Source organism: Chelon labrosus (genome assembly GCF_963514085.1).
Source record: "Chelon labrosus genome assembly, chromosome: 10".
In the NCBI taxonomy this organism is placed as follows: domain Eukaryota; kingdom Metazoa; phylum Chordata; class Actinopteri; order Mugiliformes; family Mugilidae; genus Chelon; species Chelon labrosus.
In genome coordinates, this window is record NC_140360.1 from 28,870,417 (window position 1) to 28,886,491 (window position 16,075).

Consider the following 16,075-nt stretch of genomic DNA (forward strand, 5'->3'; position numbering starts at 1 on the left):
ATTGTGAAAAAGAAATGTGATCTATATCAAGAACGAATTTATTATATCAGCAAGGCTTAACAAGGAACTTGTGCAATGTGAAAGGGGACAACTGTGGTAGCAAGCCTTGGTACTTGTGACATTTTATTTCGTGGTCAATCGCTGCAACATAAACTCAGTTTGCCTACTTTAAACGTTGCTTTTCGGGTATTTTATGATTTGCAAAGCAGTAAATCACATCCAGTAACAGCATGGCTGGAATCTCCTCCATGTTTACTGTTGTTGCAGTGTTGCACAAAGAATAGTGTCTGCTACTGTTGTTGTATCACTGCCACCTTCTGGACTGGAGTGGAACAGGTTTTGACAAAAATGATGGGGACAAACTGCTGACTAACTTGCCTATCTTTGTTGGTCTCTAGACCACATTGGAAATGCAGACAATCTTTGATCTGAGGGAACCTTTTAGTTCCTGGAAAAGAGTTCCTGGGACTTGAAGTTCCAAATGATGGTCCTCACTAGGGAAATAACTGCTTTTTGTGTTAATACTGGCAAAATAATTAAATTATCATCAAGCATTTTGATCATATCAGTTTTGAGTTCAGCCTGCTTCTAACACTTCCTGAGAAACTGCCTCATGGTTGGGCCAATTCACTCAGACCTCCTTCTCATATTACCAGCAATGCACTTAGCTCATTATTGGACTCAATTCATTTTAAGTAAACAAGCAGAGCCTTCAAATTGACTTTACATGAGGTCCATCTTGTTGAGATGGGCATTCCAATAAAACACAAATGTAAACCTTTTGGAGCAATGAGTAAAATAAGAAACTGAAAAGTGTACGTGGAGACTAAACATGTAAAAACATTGTAATCCAGATTTATGCTTTTGTGTCTGCCAAATCAACTTTATGACACCAAACTCTATCAAATATTTAGACTTGTTGTGGAGCTCAGTACAGTACCACTTCTCAGATTCAAGTCATCTTTCAATCTTTTGGTATTTAAGCCTGCAACTTTAGTGTTTTGATTTTATCTAATGTGACGGTGATTTCATGCACTGGATGAAGGTTAAGAATGTTAATTTGATGTTATTCATAAACTGGAGGGAAGGTACAGGGATTACAGCTATGTTATACAGCTATTTTCAGGAGCTCATATGTAATTAGTCAATTGACTAAAAAGCTTTTTCATGGACAGAATTGGGAGATTCCTTCATTATTTCTTCATCAATTGAACAATTATATGGTTTGGAGTTATTTACAACTGTGGCATTTACATTTGGAAAGTGTTGTTGTTAAGCAACAACAACCTGCATTCAAATGAGCTCTCAGTGCAAGGCCAACCTGGCCGCAAAAACAAAAAGATAGCAGGAACATTAGGAGTGCCTAGATCAACAGGTTGATATATTCGGAGAAAACAAGAAGCCACTGGTGAGTTCAGCAACATAAAAACGTCTGGATATCCATGGAAGACAACACTGGTGGATGATCGCAGGATCCTTTCTGTTGTTAAAATATTACTTTTAAAAACACTTCACAACATGCATTTATACAAAAGTAAAGGCAGAAGGATCCATGATCAAACAATAACTGAAGACAGTTCCAGTAAAGCAAAGCATCCTAATGGAGGAAACCCATTCTTATGCAATGTCCATACGTTTCAAACTTCAGGCAGTCATTGTCTCTGGACAGTACTAAAATTTAACATTTTATTAATAGTTAGTTTAATTTGTCCAGTTACATTTGAGCTAATAAAAAGGGAAACGTGTATATAAAGGAATGTAATTCCAAATGAAATCTGAGACTCTACACTTTAAGCCGATATTCACAACTGTAACTTCAGTTTGTTTTGAATGACAAAAACTGTGTCTGTGTCCAAACATATGTATATGGATCTAACTGTATATTCAGAAGATCCTGCTGTTTCTTGTACACCAATACAGACCACATATATGCTCAATATTGTTTAGTAACTGCCAAAAGAATAGGCAAGTTGCAACTAGTTTCTGCTGCCCCCAAGTGCTAATCTACATATATTGCTATCGCAGGTTTACATATAATAATAATTACATGCCCATATCTTGTGAATTACGTGCCAGGAATTAGGTAAATTCTATATTTTTCTCTCTTTTTTTCGTATGACTTGGATTTCCAGCAGCTTCAGCTCTTTCTGTTTTCCATTCCTGTTTTCCCTCCTCATTGTTAAGACAGCTCAAACGGAGTCATCATAACATTCAGCATAGTTGTACTGTGTGATAGTTAGCATCTTTTCTGCTCACAGGAAGGAGTCTCAGACAGAAACCTCTCCCAGGTCTGTAATCTCATTAGTTTTATCTCTCTTCACCTTCTTTTGGCTTCTGTTCAATTCTGTTCTTAGCTGCTGCTGATGCACTCTTCTTGGGGGAGTGTGCATACAGTGTATTGTGTGTGTGTGTGTGTGTGTGTGTGTGTGTGTGTGTGTGTGTGTGTGTGTGTGTGTGTGTGTGTGGGTGCGCGCGCGCGTGTTGGTGTGTGAGACAGGGGTGCGACTGTGTGTCAAGTGCCTCCTTCAAGAACGGTCATGCTGCATTTGCTTACACGATGCTCAAAGATCAGCTCACTTTGGCTCAGTACCAACTGGCAGCTTTGTCAAATATTCACCAATAAGCTGTTCTTTGATACTCTAGCTTTCGACATCACCTTAGGAAAAAAGGATTTTGTACACTTGAACAGCCTCGCTTGATTGTTATCACACTGTTTTTGACAAAGAAAACAAGTGGAATTGTTGACTAATCAGTAACACTTTATCATGACTGAGTAAACCATTTGCATATTTATGTTTAACATTGATAAGTAAAGTCAGTTAACTAAGCTGAGCCTGCAATGCTTTAAAATTGCAATAAAAAAAAAAGATATTTAAGCATGGCTGACAAACAAATTGCAAATCAACTATAAATTATAGTTAAATAAAGTGTTACTCGCATCACAGTTTGGCACACACTGCTGTTTATGTGACTGTCTCCACAGCTATTTTATCTTTTTGTGTCTCCTCTACTGCCCACCACTCCAGTAATGAAAATGCACACAAAGACAGACTTTGCGGGTGCTGTCCAAGAACTATTAGGTATAGTTGCTGCACAGATACTAACTACTGCACTGCAAGTCTGTGTGTCTCCTTCCATTCCTCTTCCCCTCTTTAATCACAATGGTAGAGGACATTCTTAGGTAATATTTCACTCAGTGAACTGTAACGTCTGAGTACTGCATATAGTGGACTGCAGCTCTGTCAGTGATTTCTCAATGAAAAGCTTTATACTTAAAATGAACACCTTTTACTGTTTACTCAAAGAAGACGCTGATATACATCCTCGTTTACTGCCCTGTCACAGTTGATTTATGGTTTCTGTTTAGTGATGTCTTTATGCAGTTGATTTGCTTGCTGCCTTTTTTGCCAAATCAGCCCTTATAAAATTGTGTTCAGCAGGCAAAGTGCATTGCAGAGTGCCTAACAATTCCTGTGTATAAGGCAGAGCGTATAGTATGATGGTGATTTTGCATGATTTGTTCACTTCTTTTTTTTGTTTTGTTTTTTTGCAAAGAGTGAGACCACAGCAGTTCCTTTTGAGACATGCAGTGTCACTTTGCTTCCCATGCATGCTTGCTTGTAGCTTCCTGCTGCTTGCCTGACCCACTGAATGTTCCACTATGTTCATATGTGGACATGGCTTCTTCAGCTGTAGAACATGCGAATTTTGAGTTTCTGCTAAGGTAAGATTTGTTATCACATCAGTGCTGAATTCTACAAATTCTTAGGATTACACTTATAATAACAAACAGCAGGATAAAGTAATTTAGTCACAGATATTCACAGACATGTAATTTAATCATGCAGTGAATATAAAACTGTTCAATTTCAACTTCTTGTGACCTGCTGTATGTAGTCGGAAGGCCAGTCTGAAGGACAAGGTGTTTCCCAGTCCTTCCAAGGCTCCAGTGGCTAAGGGGAAGAGCCAGTCTCCAGGGGCAGAGGACGGGGCTGAGGCAAGCCCCAGCAAGGTCAACAAGAGCTGGAGCTTCACGGAGAAGAACCGAGGGCCAAAGAGTGCCTTCAAAGTCCGGGGCAGCACCTCGCGTCAAAACTCAGAGGGTGAGGGAACAGTTATTGAACACACCGCAATAACATATTGTAGATAAGATAAACAGTTATTAATAGTAAAAGCTATTTGTAGCAGAAGGTCTCTGAATTGGGAATGTATCTATGTTCCCAAGTTCCACTGTTATCCAGTTCAAAAATCTGTTAGCACACATTAACCCCTGTTGTATTCTCTAACCCAAGACAGAAGTTACATGTGAAAATTGGTTTCAAAAACATGTACATGAACATATACAGCAGTGCTGGGAAGCAGAATAAAACTTTGAGTTTCTACAAAACCCCATGTCCCAAGTGACTACAGAGCTGAGGAACATATAATTTTTTTCTGATTCCCATAATGTGAAAAAGGGCAGGACTCCTCTGAAACTGTTTTTCAACCATCATGAAACTATAAAGTCTGAACTAAGGAAGATGGCTACCTTAGCTTAGAATAGAGCCTAGAAACAGGATGAACAGCAAGCTTCTTCCTCTTATCTCTCAGGAATGTTGCAGCTATAATGGGAAACTGTAGATTTGTATGTCTCAAAAGAAAAAATAATAAAAATAAATCAGTTTCATGTAACAATAAGCATTAATCATAGACTAGCAGTATTTTAGCCTGTTGTATTGATATTGGCTTTATTCCACTATAGAGGTAAAATAATTACTAGTAGAGTTTTCTGTTTTCAAAAATCTGAATTAAATTAATCTGAGGTTCAGTTTGAATTTAGCTGATGCAGAAGGACATACAGTGGAGCACATACTGTTTTGAGAGGGGAAGTGTTGTTTAAATGAATCGAAATCAGACCCTTTTTTAAGATGCAGTCATTGTGCAGACTGGACAGTAATTGTCATGCAGGTGGAGTACATAGTGTCTCCTGCAGGCACTCCAACAAAAGAGCAAGACAGGGACATTCTGTCGACAAACTCAAGCCAACATTTCAACATTGAACTGAGGAGACAGAGGAGCGTTGCCTTGGATGTTGTGGTGTGTTGTGGCAGTCATCATTTATTGCTAGACAGCCTAAATGCATTCATATGTCATCCAGGCCACTGTGTCACTATCAACAAATATATTTCTCTTCTTCACCATTTCTTTGCCTTTTGGTTAAACAATATGAACCAATTCTCATTAGCTGTTTTTCTTCTTTCACTTCATGGCATGTTAAAGTGCTGATTGAAATGCAAGACGAAGACGTTGGACTGAAGAGTTCTCCAGGTTAGACAAGTCATCATGACTTCACTTTAGATTCTAATATGATATGTAATGTTTAGATGCGTAGTTTAGCGTATATGTCTTATGAAACTTTAGAGTATATGCAGCATAAATTTAGGAGAAGAGAGACTAGGCCTTTCAAACATGAACCAGAAACCATTCAGTGGACTCCACAAGTGTCCATGTTTGGAAGTGATTTGTCTGCCATTGTCATCCTGCTAGAATCCATAACAAATCTTTATCCATGTCTCTCCTCTCTCTCTTTTGCAGCAATTGAAGGTTTAATAAGTAAGACACTGGGATATTTTGTTGGTTGGCTTCTATAGTGGAAATTATCAAAAGACAAGTCAGCTTTATCCGGTCTGAAAAACCTGCATGCTGAAAACTGCTGAGATATGTTCACTTGACATGAACCCCACCTTTTTTCCCCCCAAATGATGTTATTTTCCCTCCCTGTCATGACTGAAGGCTCTAAAGCAGAGGTCTTCAACAGGGGGTCCGTGACCCCTAGGGGGTCCGCGGAGGTACTGCAGGGGGGTCGTGAAATTTTTTTTTTCATAAATTTAAATGTCTTTAAATACACATTTGCATAAGTAGGGGGTCTCCGCTCCATCTCTTCATCAGTTTGGGGGTCCTTGGCCTGGGAAACGTTGAAGACCCCTGCTCTAAAGCATGAGCAGAGAACAAGCATGGAGCGATTCAATTTATTTTTATTCATTAGGAATCTTACCACACAAATGATGCCTTAAGTAGTATTTAGACTAGCGGTCGGCTAAGCTAACTCTGGGTTCAAGTCAAGTGGAGCCCATGTACAAAACTGACCCAGCGACATAATGCCCCCAAATCCTGCTTTACGTTGCATGAAGAGACCTCGCTTTCCCTACCAGATTCTCATACCATTCCTGATCAACTGTAATTAGGCCCGTTTGCAATATGCTACAAAATCCATAGACCAGCCTTCTGGCTAATCTAAACTTGCTAGCTACAATGCTAATTTGTAATTGGTGGTGGGAAGAGAGTACTTGTCATTAAAGGTTTTAGTAAAGCACATAAGCACTATCCTTCAATTCTGCACCAAGTCTTTTTTTATGTTGTCACACAAAGCTCGCTCACTACATTCACAAACTGGCTAACTGGCTTGAAACCAACTTGATAACTGAATTTTTGCACCTTTTAAAACTAAAAGCAAAGCAACAGCTCTCCCTTGCTTCTGCTTTTAACACTCATCATGCAGAAGCAGATGAAATATTCCTTATGGGTGTCCTTGTCTTTGCCTTTCAGAGGCGAGCCTCCCAGGAGAGGAAATTGGTGATGATAAGAGCTGCCACTGTGACTTTCTCACCCAAGAACTACCGCCAGGACTGAAGGTTTCTATAAGAGCAATCTGGTAAGGATTTACTGTAAGCAGCATTTTCTTTTATGGTTTTGCAATGTATGACTCTCCAGCTGTGACAATATAGGCAATTACACTGCCTGGCCAAAAAAAAAATGGATTTAACTAAGCAAATAGGTATGAGCCTCCTATTGGACAATTACTGCATGGCTGATTATCTTTCAGCTGGCAACAAGTTATTTAACCCCAACTGATGCAATGTGTCATGGTTTAGTTTTTTGGGTTTCTGTTTATTGTATTTTGTTAAGTTCTTGGTTTTTTACTGTCATGGTTTAGTGTTTAGTTTTTCTGTTTTCTGTTTCCTGTTTTATTTTGTGAGATTCTTGATTTCCTGTTATGTGTTATTCCTGTGTTTTTCCTTTGGGTTAGGTCATTGGTTTCTCCTTGTGTTGTCTTGATTTGTGTCATCTGTGTCTCGTCACCCGTCTGTCCCTCTGTTTTAGCCCTGCCTTCCCCTTTGTTACTTGTCTTGTCTTTGTTTGCCATGTTCATGTGTTTCATGCCATAGATTTTCATGTTTTGTCCAAGTTTTCATAGTGTTTTGATTTTTGTTTTTTGGATATCCTGCCACGTCAGCAGCAGTTTTGGTTGTTGTTAGCTTTGTCTTTTTTCATTAAATACTTTGAGCCAACAAATGCCTCAGTCCTCAAAGTCCTGCATTTGGGTCCTAACCTCCTTACCCCGCTACCCCTTCTTGACACAATGCGTAGCTTCTCATTTCTTAAACAACCCCTAATCAGCGAGGCTAACTGAAAAAAACTCTTCAGTTTGCTCGGGAGCATAAAGATTGGACACTGGAGCAATGGAAGAAGGTCATGTGGTCTGATGAGTCCAGATTTACCCTGTTCCAGAGTGATGGGGGCATCAGGGTAAGAAGAGAGGCAGATGAAGTGATGCACCCATCATGCCTAGTGGCTACTGTACAAGCCTGTGGGGGCAGTGCTATGATCTGGGGTTGCTGCAGTTGCTCAGGTCTAGGTTCAGCAACATTATGTGCCCAAAGAATGAGGTCAGCTGACTACCTGAATATACTGAATGACCAGGTTATTCCATCAATGGATTTTTTCTTCCCTGATGGCACGGGTATATTCCAAGATGACGATGCCAGGATTCATGGGGCTCAAATTGTGAAAGAGTGGTTCAGGGCGCATGAGACATCATTTTCACACATGGATTGGCCACCACAGAGTCCAGACCTTAACCCCATTGAGAATCTTTGAGATGTGCTGGAGAAGGCTTTACCCTTTTCCTCCCCCCACTATTACCTTGAGAAATTTCCCAGTTTGGGATTAATAAAGAAACTATCTATCTATCTTTGTGCGGTGGTCAGACTCTCCCATTAACATTTTTCAATTGTTTTCCAGAGGAGAACAAACTAAAAATGTATTAAGAATACAAATGTTTGACATTGTTGGGCCAGATGTGTAGATGGTGTAGAGGCCATTAATGGTACAAGACATACAGAATATAAAAATACTTAAACATCTAATATATTTCATAGGGGCATGAACTGCTATTGCTATTTTTTTTTTCTGAACTGCTGACCAACCGTCTGTACTCACGTGTGATAACAACTGTGCCAATGTTGTCTGTTGACAAAGAGCCTGACAAATGACAGAATGGAAAAAGAATGGAAAAGGCTATGAAGTGGACCTTGAGTTGAGACTATTTATGCAAAGGATAACAACAGCACAATTTTAATGAATTACCATTTTTTTTGGTTCATAGGCCTTGTTGAAATGTCACAGAGGAATTATACAATTAGTATAGCTGTTTGCTGTCAGTTAAAAAAAATACTGTGTCCTCCCCATCAGCATCATGAAGTTCCTGGTGTCAAAGAGGAGATTCAAAGAGAGCTTGCGGCCTTATGATGTCATGGACGTGATCGAACAGTACTCTGCAGGTCACCTGGACATGCTGTCTCGTATTAAGAACCTGCAGTCCAGGCAAGTGCACCTTCACTGTTTGAGCCAGTTTAAATAAATTATTTTATTAATCGTTTCAGTTCAGTACAACAGCAGAGATGTACTCCACTAATACAGTTAATGTTTTTGCTGTCACTGGATACACACATGTGATACACAAGTCATTAATTTGCCTGTTTCATTTGTGCAGTTACATGTGTTGTATTCAGTTCTGTTTTATATCAGTAACTTTTATATAGAATGGCTCACTCCTTCAGATCTGAATGTGCCACAAATTCATTTATGATATAACATTGATGTCTAATTCACATTGTTTTCCCTCTCGCAAAAAAAAGCTCCTCACATCTTGATCCCCTGTAGGTCTAACATGTAGAAGAAATATATTCCAACTGTGTAATACATGCACTTATCATCCACGAAGCAAGTCAGACTCACTGTATGTCTTGTGTGTATGGAATATATTGAAAGTTGTTCTCCATAGCCGATGTGATTCCCTCGTTGCTTCATTTTGCATTGCACTCATATCGTGTCTGTGTGCCTTGCCAGGATAGATATGATTGTGGGGCCTCCTCCCCCAACAACACCTCGCCATAAGAAGTCCACTGAAGGTCCTAGGTTAGGTTAATAGAATGCACCTTTAGAATGACCATTTTATCAGCATTATTCTCTTTATACCATAGTCGAGATATTGAGGCAGTTAGATGCTTCCTTGTTATTCTCACTAACGGAACCCCTTTTGAGTTGAGGCCGCTTGACATGTCTCATTATAGAAGAATCTAAATACACGAAAGCAGAGATAAATATGTATTATAGTGTCAAGAAACTAATTTGATGGATTGTTTTATGCAGAACAATTCATTAGCTCTTATGTCAAATCTTATATCGGGTGCTGTCAAGGAATGGCCGGAAAGAGACATTCCCGTGTTTTGCTCACTAAATGTCAATGAGCCACATCATATGGTCTCACTCAACAGGGGCTCAAAGTGCTAGATGCTTGCTCTCTTGGTGGAGAGACAGAGGGGGAGCTCCCCCAGTAAGGATGCAATGGAAATGAAGCATGAAGCACCACAAAAGCATGCTGAGTGATGCATCTTGGCCCGACACAACATGTCCCTCATCTCAGACTCTGATTTTTTAAAGCTATGCTTCATCTCATAATGCATGTAGCCATACTGTCCACCTGAAATCAGTACTTTCTCAGGATATGGTTACTTTCTTGTCTGTAAGTGTGAGGCCATCATTTATTCATTCAAATGCATTTATTTATAGCTTCACAAAAATCATCAACATGAATTCTTTTTTTCTTTAATGTACAAACAATCCACATTTTGGCATCATACATTTCTTAAGTCAAAACTGAGTTGAAACCCTGTGGTAGAAAGTTTTTATTTATTTTTTTTGTTTGTTTTTTTAAATCTAAGATATTATCTTTCTCAAATACTAGAGTTGACCAGATAGTTGGTAAAGGTCCTAAAGCTGATGGAGAGGCAGCAGATGATCAGAGCATGATGGGACGTCTGGTCAAAGTGGAAAAACAGGTAGGAATGTTTCACCCAGGTCTTCACAAGTCGCATGCAGTAAGTCATTTTCCACTGAGGTCACAACCATGACTTATGATTTTCAGATACTTCAGATATTTTAGTATTTGTGATTCAACACAATTTCATCTTTGCAGGTGGTCTGTATGGACAGGAAACTTGATTTCCTGGTCAACGTGTATGTTCAGCGCATGGGCATCCCTCGTTCTGAAACAGAGGCCTTTTTTAACTCCAAAGAGCCGTATCCAGCCCCGCCTTACCACAGCCCAGAGGAAAGCAAGGAGGAGAAACAGGGGGAAGAGGAGGTGAAGGAGGAAAAGGAGGTGAAGACATGCTCACCGGCAGATATTCCCTGTTCTGATGGGTCCTTGGAAAGGAAAGATCCTTTACTCGGTCTGTCAGTGGCAAGATCAGTAGGTACACCCTCTGGCAGCAACAGCCGTCCCTCTACCTCCTGGCAGCACCAGCTGCAGCACCCCCTCAGCCAGCCTGCCTGGAACAGCAGCGTGGCCAACACCCCTTCACCAGTTGGTGGCAGCGGAGACCATTCGCCCCCACTGTTCCGCCTTCCGCCTCCACCTGCTCCAGTTCATGACCGTTCTTCCTCCTGTCAGGGCAGTGGCCGAGAGAGCGGCTCCCAGAGCAGGAGGCGCCACAGGAGGCATCGGTGTCAGCAGGATGCCACCGCTGTAGAGAGCGACACATCTCTTTCTATCCCATCGGTTGATCATGAAGAGCTAGAGCGCTCCTTCAGTGGTTTCAGCATCTCCCAGGCCAAAGAGGACTTCTTTGGGCCTTCATTCTTTACAGGCTCAGGATGCGGAGGTGGAGCAGGGACTGAAGCTGCAGCTGGACAAACTGCACTCTGTGCCAGGGTCAGACCCTTCATAGCAGAGGGAGAATCAGACACAGACTCTGACCTTTATGCTCCCTCACCTCTGTCCTTCACTGGAGAGGTGTCATGTGGAGAGAAGGGGTGGCCAGGGATGAAGTAGGTCAGGGAGACCTGGTCTGACAGGCTGATATTGTAACATGTGACCTTTCATTAGACTTTGTAGCCAGCTGACTTACTATTAATTGGGTGGTTATGAGTAGTTGTTCATTGCTAATGACGGCAGAAATATGTCCTCATAAAAACAAAGGGGTCATATTTTATCACTTTTTATGTTTGCGATGTAACACCTCACAAGCAATGCTTAGTTACAGTTGCACTGTACCCATCAAGATCCTGATTAAATACAAAAATAGCTGTTATGGAACATGTCTTTAACTCAGCTGGAGATATTTCTTTGTATTTATTTGATATGAAAGGTACATACCTGTATATGAGAGTGTGATACTGTATATGCAGTACTTTTGCACTGAACATATACTGTACTTGGCATTATTTGTATCAAACAAATAAGAGAATGTAATTTTGCTTTCTGTCTTTCTGGGTGCATTTGAGCACCTCTTCTGTTAATCACTGACCACTTAAATGTTAGATAAACTGATAATGGGAGTTTGTAATGCAAGATTGTTTAAATCTTATCACGTGGTTAACATAGTGTCTTGATAACTTCTATACCTTTGAATGACTTGAGGTGTTATGATGCCAAAACCTTAGCTATGATAATCAGTTAGATTCTCGCAGAGTTAATAAAGAAAATGCTTGCTTTCCATATCATTAATTTAGCCCAGTGTTAGCCCGATACTACAGAAGAACTCCCCTCAAAGTAATACCGATAATTCCCCGTCAATAAACCAATGAACCTCCTGCATGGCATGTTAAATGGTTGATTTAAGGACTGTGTAAAGCAGGCAACAAAGCCATGCAGCTGCAAAAAGTCAGCTGTAAAATTGTGTTTTTCTTCTATACAGACTGTGGGAGTGGTGAATAAAACATAATATTGCACATGCATGACTGGTTTCAAGCTACATTTAAAATTTTCTAAGGGGCTTTGCTTGAATTCCAATCATGTAAATGCAGCCTGAGCTTGCTAGTTTAAAATGCTCTTCTTCTCTGGGCAAATATGTACACATCAAATATAAGGGTAGACGTTTTAATGCTGCATATGTACGGAAAAAACATGGGCTGAAATGGACAATTATCAGACAACATGCAGTGTTGAAGTTGGACTGAGTAAATTTGGAACACTCAGACGCGTTACTCAGATGGTATTTAGCCTACATTGCATTGAACATTCATTTAGCTTCTCTGATGATTCAGTCAACTCTGCGCTAAATGAAGAAATGCAATAAAAAACAAGCAAGGCAAACAAGAACCATCCTTTACAAACATTGCCTCATTTTCACACCAAAATCCATTTTGTAAATACATAGATCAACCATTTAATTTTTAACATTTCATAAAACTAGTAGATTTTCAAGTGGTATACAGGAGGTTCTGAGGCCTGAGAGCACATGTTCTAGGTGACACATATAACCATTGATAATACTAACATTCGAGGCATGAACAGTTCTCATTAAAACTAACCTGAATCATACCAACTCCAACATTTTATCATTAATACTGACATGATAACCAAGGAAGTAATATTAGAGAAAAAAGAAACCATTCACTCACTATTCATATTTTTCAGAAAAGAAGACACAAACCTGCTGGCATGTTTTGTACAACCCACTGAAAGGACCTGTAGGGTTTTACATGATACAGTAGATCGTAGTTCAACACCATCGTGTAACTGCACCTTCGTCTTCTTCAATAATAAAACTTTGTACATTCAGTGAAAATGATCTCTTTGGTGGTTCTGTGTCAAGGAAGCGATGGTGAGCAGTATTGTGTAATAGAAGCAATGTTTCACTAGATGGCAGCCAAGATCTTTATTTATAGATTTATAGATAGATAGATAGATAGATAGATAGATAGATAGATAGATAGATAGATAGGAAAATTAATGATAATAATTAATGATGATAAAGAGTTAAACCCCAGAATGACATCCCCAGAAACAAAATCACAACTAAACTGCAGTAAATGCAATGAACAAAAATGAAAGCTAACTGGACACATCCACATGCCTTTGGTTTAATAGCATAGCTGAAACCACCGATCCTCCTAAACAGGACTCTGCTTCAGCAAAACATAGATTTATTTATTGCTATCGCCTGACAGATTTTATTTAACAACCTATTTAACAGCTGTTGGCTGTTGTCGGTGAAAAAGTAAAGGGACATTGCCATACATCCAGCTTAACCCTAGGTCAGCCAATTTGTTAAGTGTTGTGAGGCTAGGATATTTGTTGAAAGGGTGATACAAATAGGAATTGATTGGCCCATTAATAAAAGTCACATAATGGCTAAGCAGCACCGAAGGCTTATTTACTCTCAGCAGCACCTGGGGATTTGCAGGCAGGTTGACCACCTAAAGCGCAAACCAAAGGACAAACAACAAACAGCCACAAGCATTTGAAATCGAATCTATCTCACAGTGCACATTACCATTAATTTCAGTGACTGAAATGGAAAATGCAGATTTGGCACAACAATTCAACAAGAAGAAACCCAAAGATTTGCTGTGAATCGCAAAAATGGAAAACCTGATTTAAGTAACACAAAAATGTTTTAATACCATCTGAATGTTCCCGAAACATTCATTTAAAGATGAGAGATTTGTGTTTAAGCAGTGTCATTAGGCAGAGGTGGGACATTGACCCTTTGGTGATGGATGATAAGAACCAACAATCAATGAAACCATTAGTGATCCTTGTCTTATGAGAGCCTCGTCCGAAGAGGGGCCAAAAACAGATGGGCTATATGCATTTTGGTAATGGTATGTGTGCTGACATGTCTCACCGCTGAGTGCAGCCACAGGAAAGCAATACAAATGTAGCTCTTACAGTGGTCTTGTACACTTTTACCACTCTGTGGCGTTTCCTTTATCAGTCTTCATGAAAATAAATGACACTCATACCCTCAGAATTGATTCACATTCATAAATATGTGAGCCCAGATCAGATATAATGCATTCATTTGCCAGGGATGACTCTGTGTTCTTGACTCCAGGGGTGTTTGTGTACAGGTCTGGTCTGCTGGTCTCCATGTAAACATTTTATTGATGTTTAAGGCTGAGTAACATCAGCCATATGCCATTGATGTCCACCAAGGGCAGACACAAGTGACCTTCCTTATTCTCTGTAACATACACACACACAAACACACAGAAAGAGATACGGTGCCATAATGACAAAGGGGGAGGGGATTACTAGTTGTGTAAATAATGTTGGCCGACTTACATCACAATTTACAATCCTTACACAGTGGCTGCATTTCAGACAAAGGCACTGTAAAAATGACAAGCGGCAATCTGTATTGCTTTACTGCTTCATGACTGCAGTGGCTAGTCCTTCTGATAACCCAACAGAAGTGCGACTCCTACGTCAAGCTAAAAATGTGTATAGTATAAATGCATTCACATGAAAAACATATATCTGACAGATATGTAATACTGAAAGATTTATCACCGAGGTAAATGTACACTGTACATGTGAGATAAGTCACGTGTGTGATTATTCTCATCAGGTGTTGAGGTTCAGTTTGTAATTTAAGACAGGTTCTTTTACAATGATGATATTCCATTTCATTTTCTTTATTAAAAAGCTGAAGGAATCCAAATATTGGTTCCCTTAGTAGAATAATACCTTGGACTAAACCTAATTGAATGCACACTTCATATCATTAATCATGAGATGATTACCTAATTGAATTGATCTTAATTCCCTTAAGGCTTTTTTCAAAAGCAAGTCTAGTCCTCCATTTATCAGTGATAAATATTATGGAAGGGTATGGCAATTTTATTGATGTATAACCTGACTTGACTAATTAGCCTGATGTACTACTTTGGACTACAAAGTCACAAGTGTTTGTGACTTTACTTGCATCTGAAATTGAAACATATAGAAAAAATAGCGCTGTGGACCAATTTATGTTGAATGTTATTTATGCCTTAACAACCACATGACTGCAAACATTATGTATTACAATATTAAACAGTTTATTTTTCAAGGTTAAAATATGTGTGCAAGATTTTTCCATGATTTGAAAGTCATCATAAACTGAGCGTTTAGAGCGTATCTGCTTTGTGAGGCCACACTTAGAGGCAAACCAGTGCTTCAAGCTAGTGTCAGCATACCCATAGTGTTAACACGTGTAACAGATAAAAGATATATAGATTTTCTAGGTATTGATCTATAAAATCTATTTTATGTTGTGTGATCTATTAGAACACATATTCATTTCACCAAGCGATGGGAAGTTGTGTACACAGAATATGTGAAGTTCACATTGTGGCAACATCGTTGGGATACTTATCCCAAAGTATAATGACAATCACATTCAAATTACAATATATCAACATACACTTTTTTTATTTCTGACAACAAACACAAATTATGAACTCTGACCTTTCTGAGGTTGTGAATACCATGAGGAGACTATTTATGCAGACCATTCACGTGAACCCAGTAAATAAAACACACATGTAGCATGTGTGCAGTAGATGTATTATTAATTTCAGGTCTATTGTATTAGACGACGGTACACCCCTCTGCACCCACACAAGCCCTATGGTGGCAGTGCAGTGTCTGTGGGTGGTTCATGGGCTTACCTGTCCTGACGAGCCACACTTGAGGAGGTGTTGATAAAAGGGCATGGCTGGAAAAGTCTGAGAAGATATCTCCACTCTTCAGCTGCAGAAACTCACTATGTCTCACCTGTCACGTTTGTCTTTACGTACAGTCGTCTGACTCAACTTTATGTTGCAAAGAGCAACAGATGATTATTGTACAATAGTGCGAGTAGCTGTGGACACCGGTAACATTTGTTCTATTAACATCAGTTGATGACAGACACGAATGAAACAAATAATTACTTATTTCATGACGTTAATGGGTATATGTAAGTAGCAATGAAAATGG

At 39.5% G+C, this 16,075-nt stretch overlaps 1 protein-coding gene across 1 annotated transcript; it reads left to right on the forward strand.

Moving 5' to 3' along the window:
- Positions 1-3,677: 3,677 nt before the first annotated feature.
- On the forward strand, positions 3,678-11,247 carry LOC311494170 (potassium voltage-gated channel subfamily KQT member 2-like; the record flags this gene model as incomplete). Its single annotated transcript, XM_084553080.1, has 8 exons — positions 3,678-3,724; positions 3,898-4,103; positions 5,260-5,307; positions 6,586-6,691; positions 8,512-8,643; positions 9,169-9,219; positions 10,067-10,160; positions 10,298-11,247. The coding sequence occupies 8 exons, from the start codon at positions 3,678-3,680 to the stop codon at positions 11,153-11,155; spliced, it is 1,542 nt and encodes a 513-aa protein (XP_084409206.1). The 3' UTR covers positions 11,156-11,247.
- Between the last annotated feature and the right edge of the window lie 4,828 nt (positions 11,248-16,075).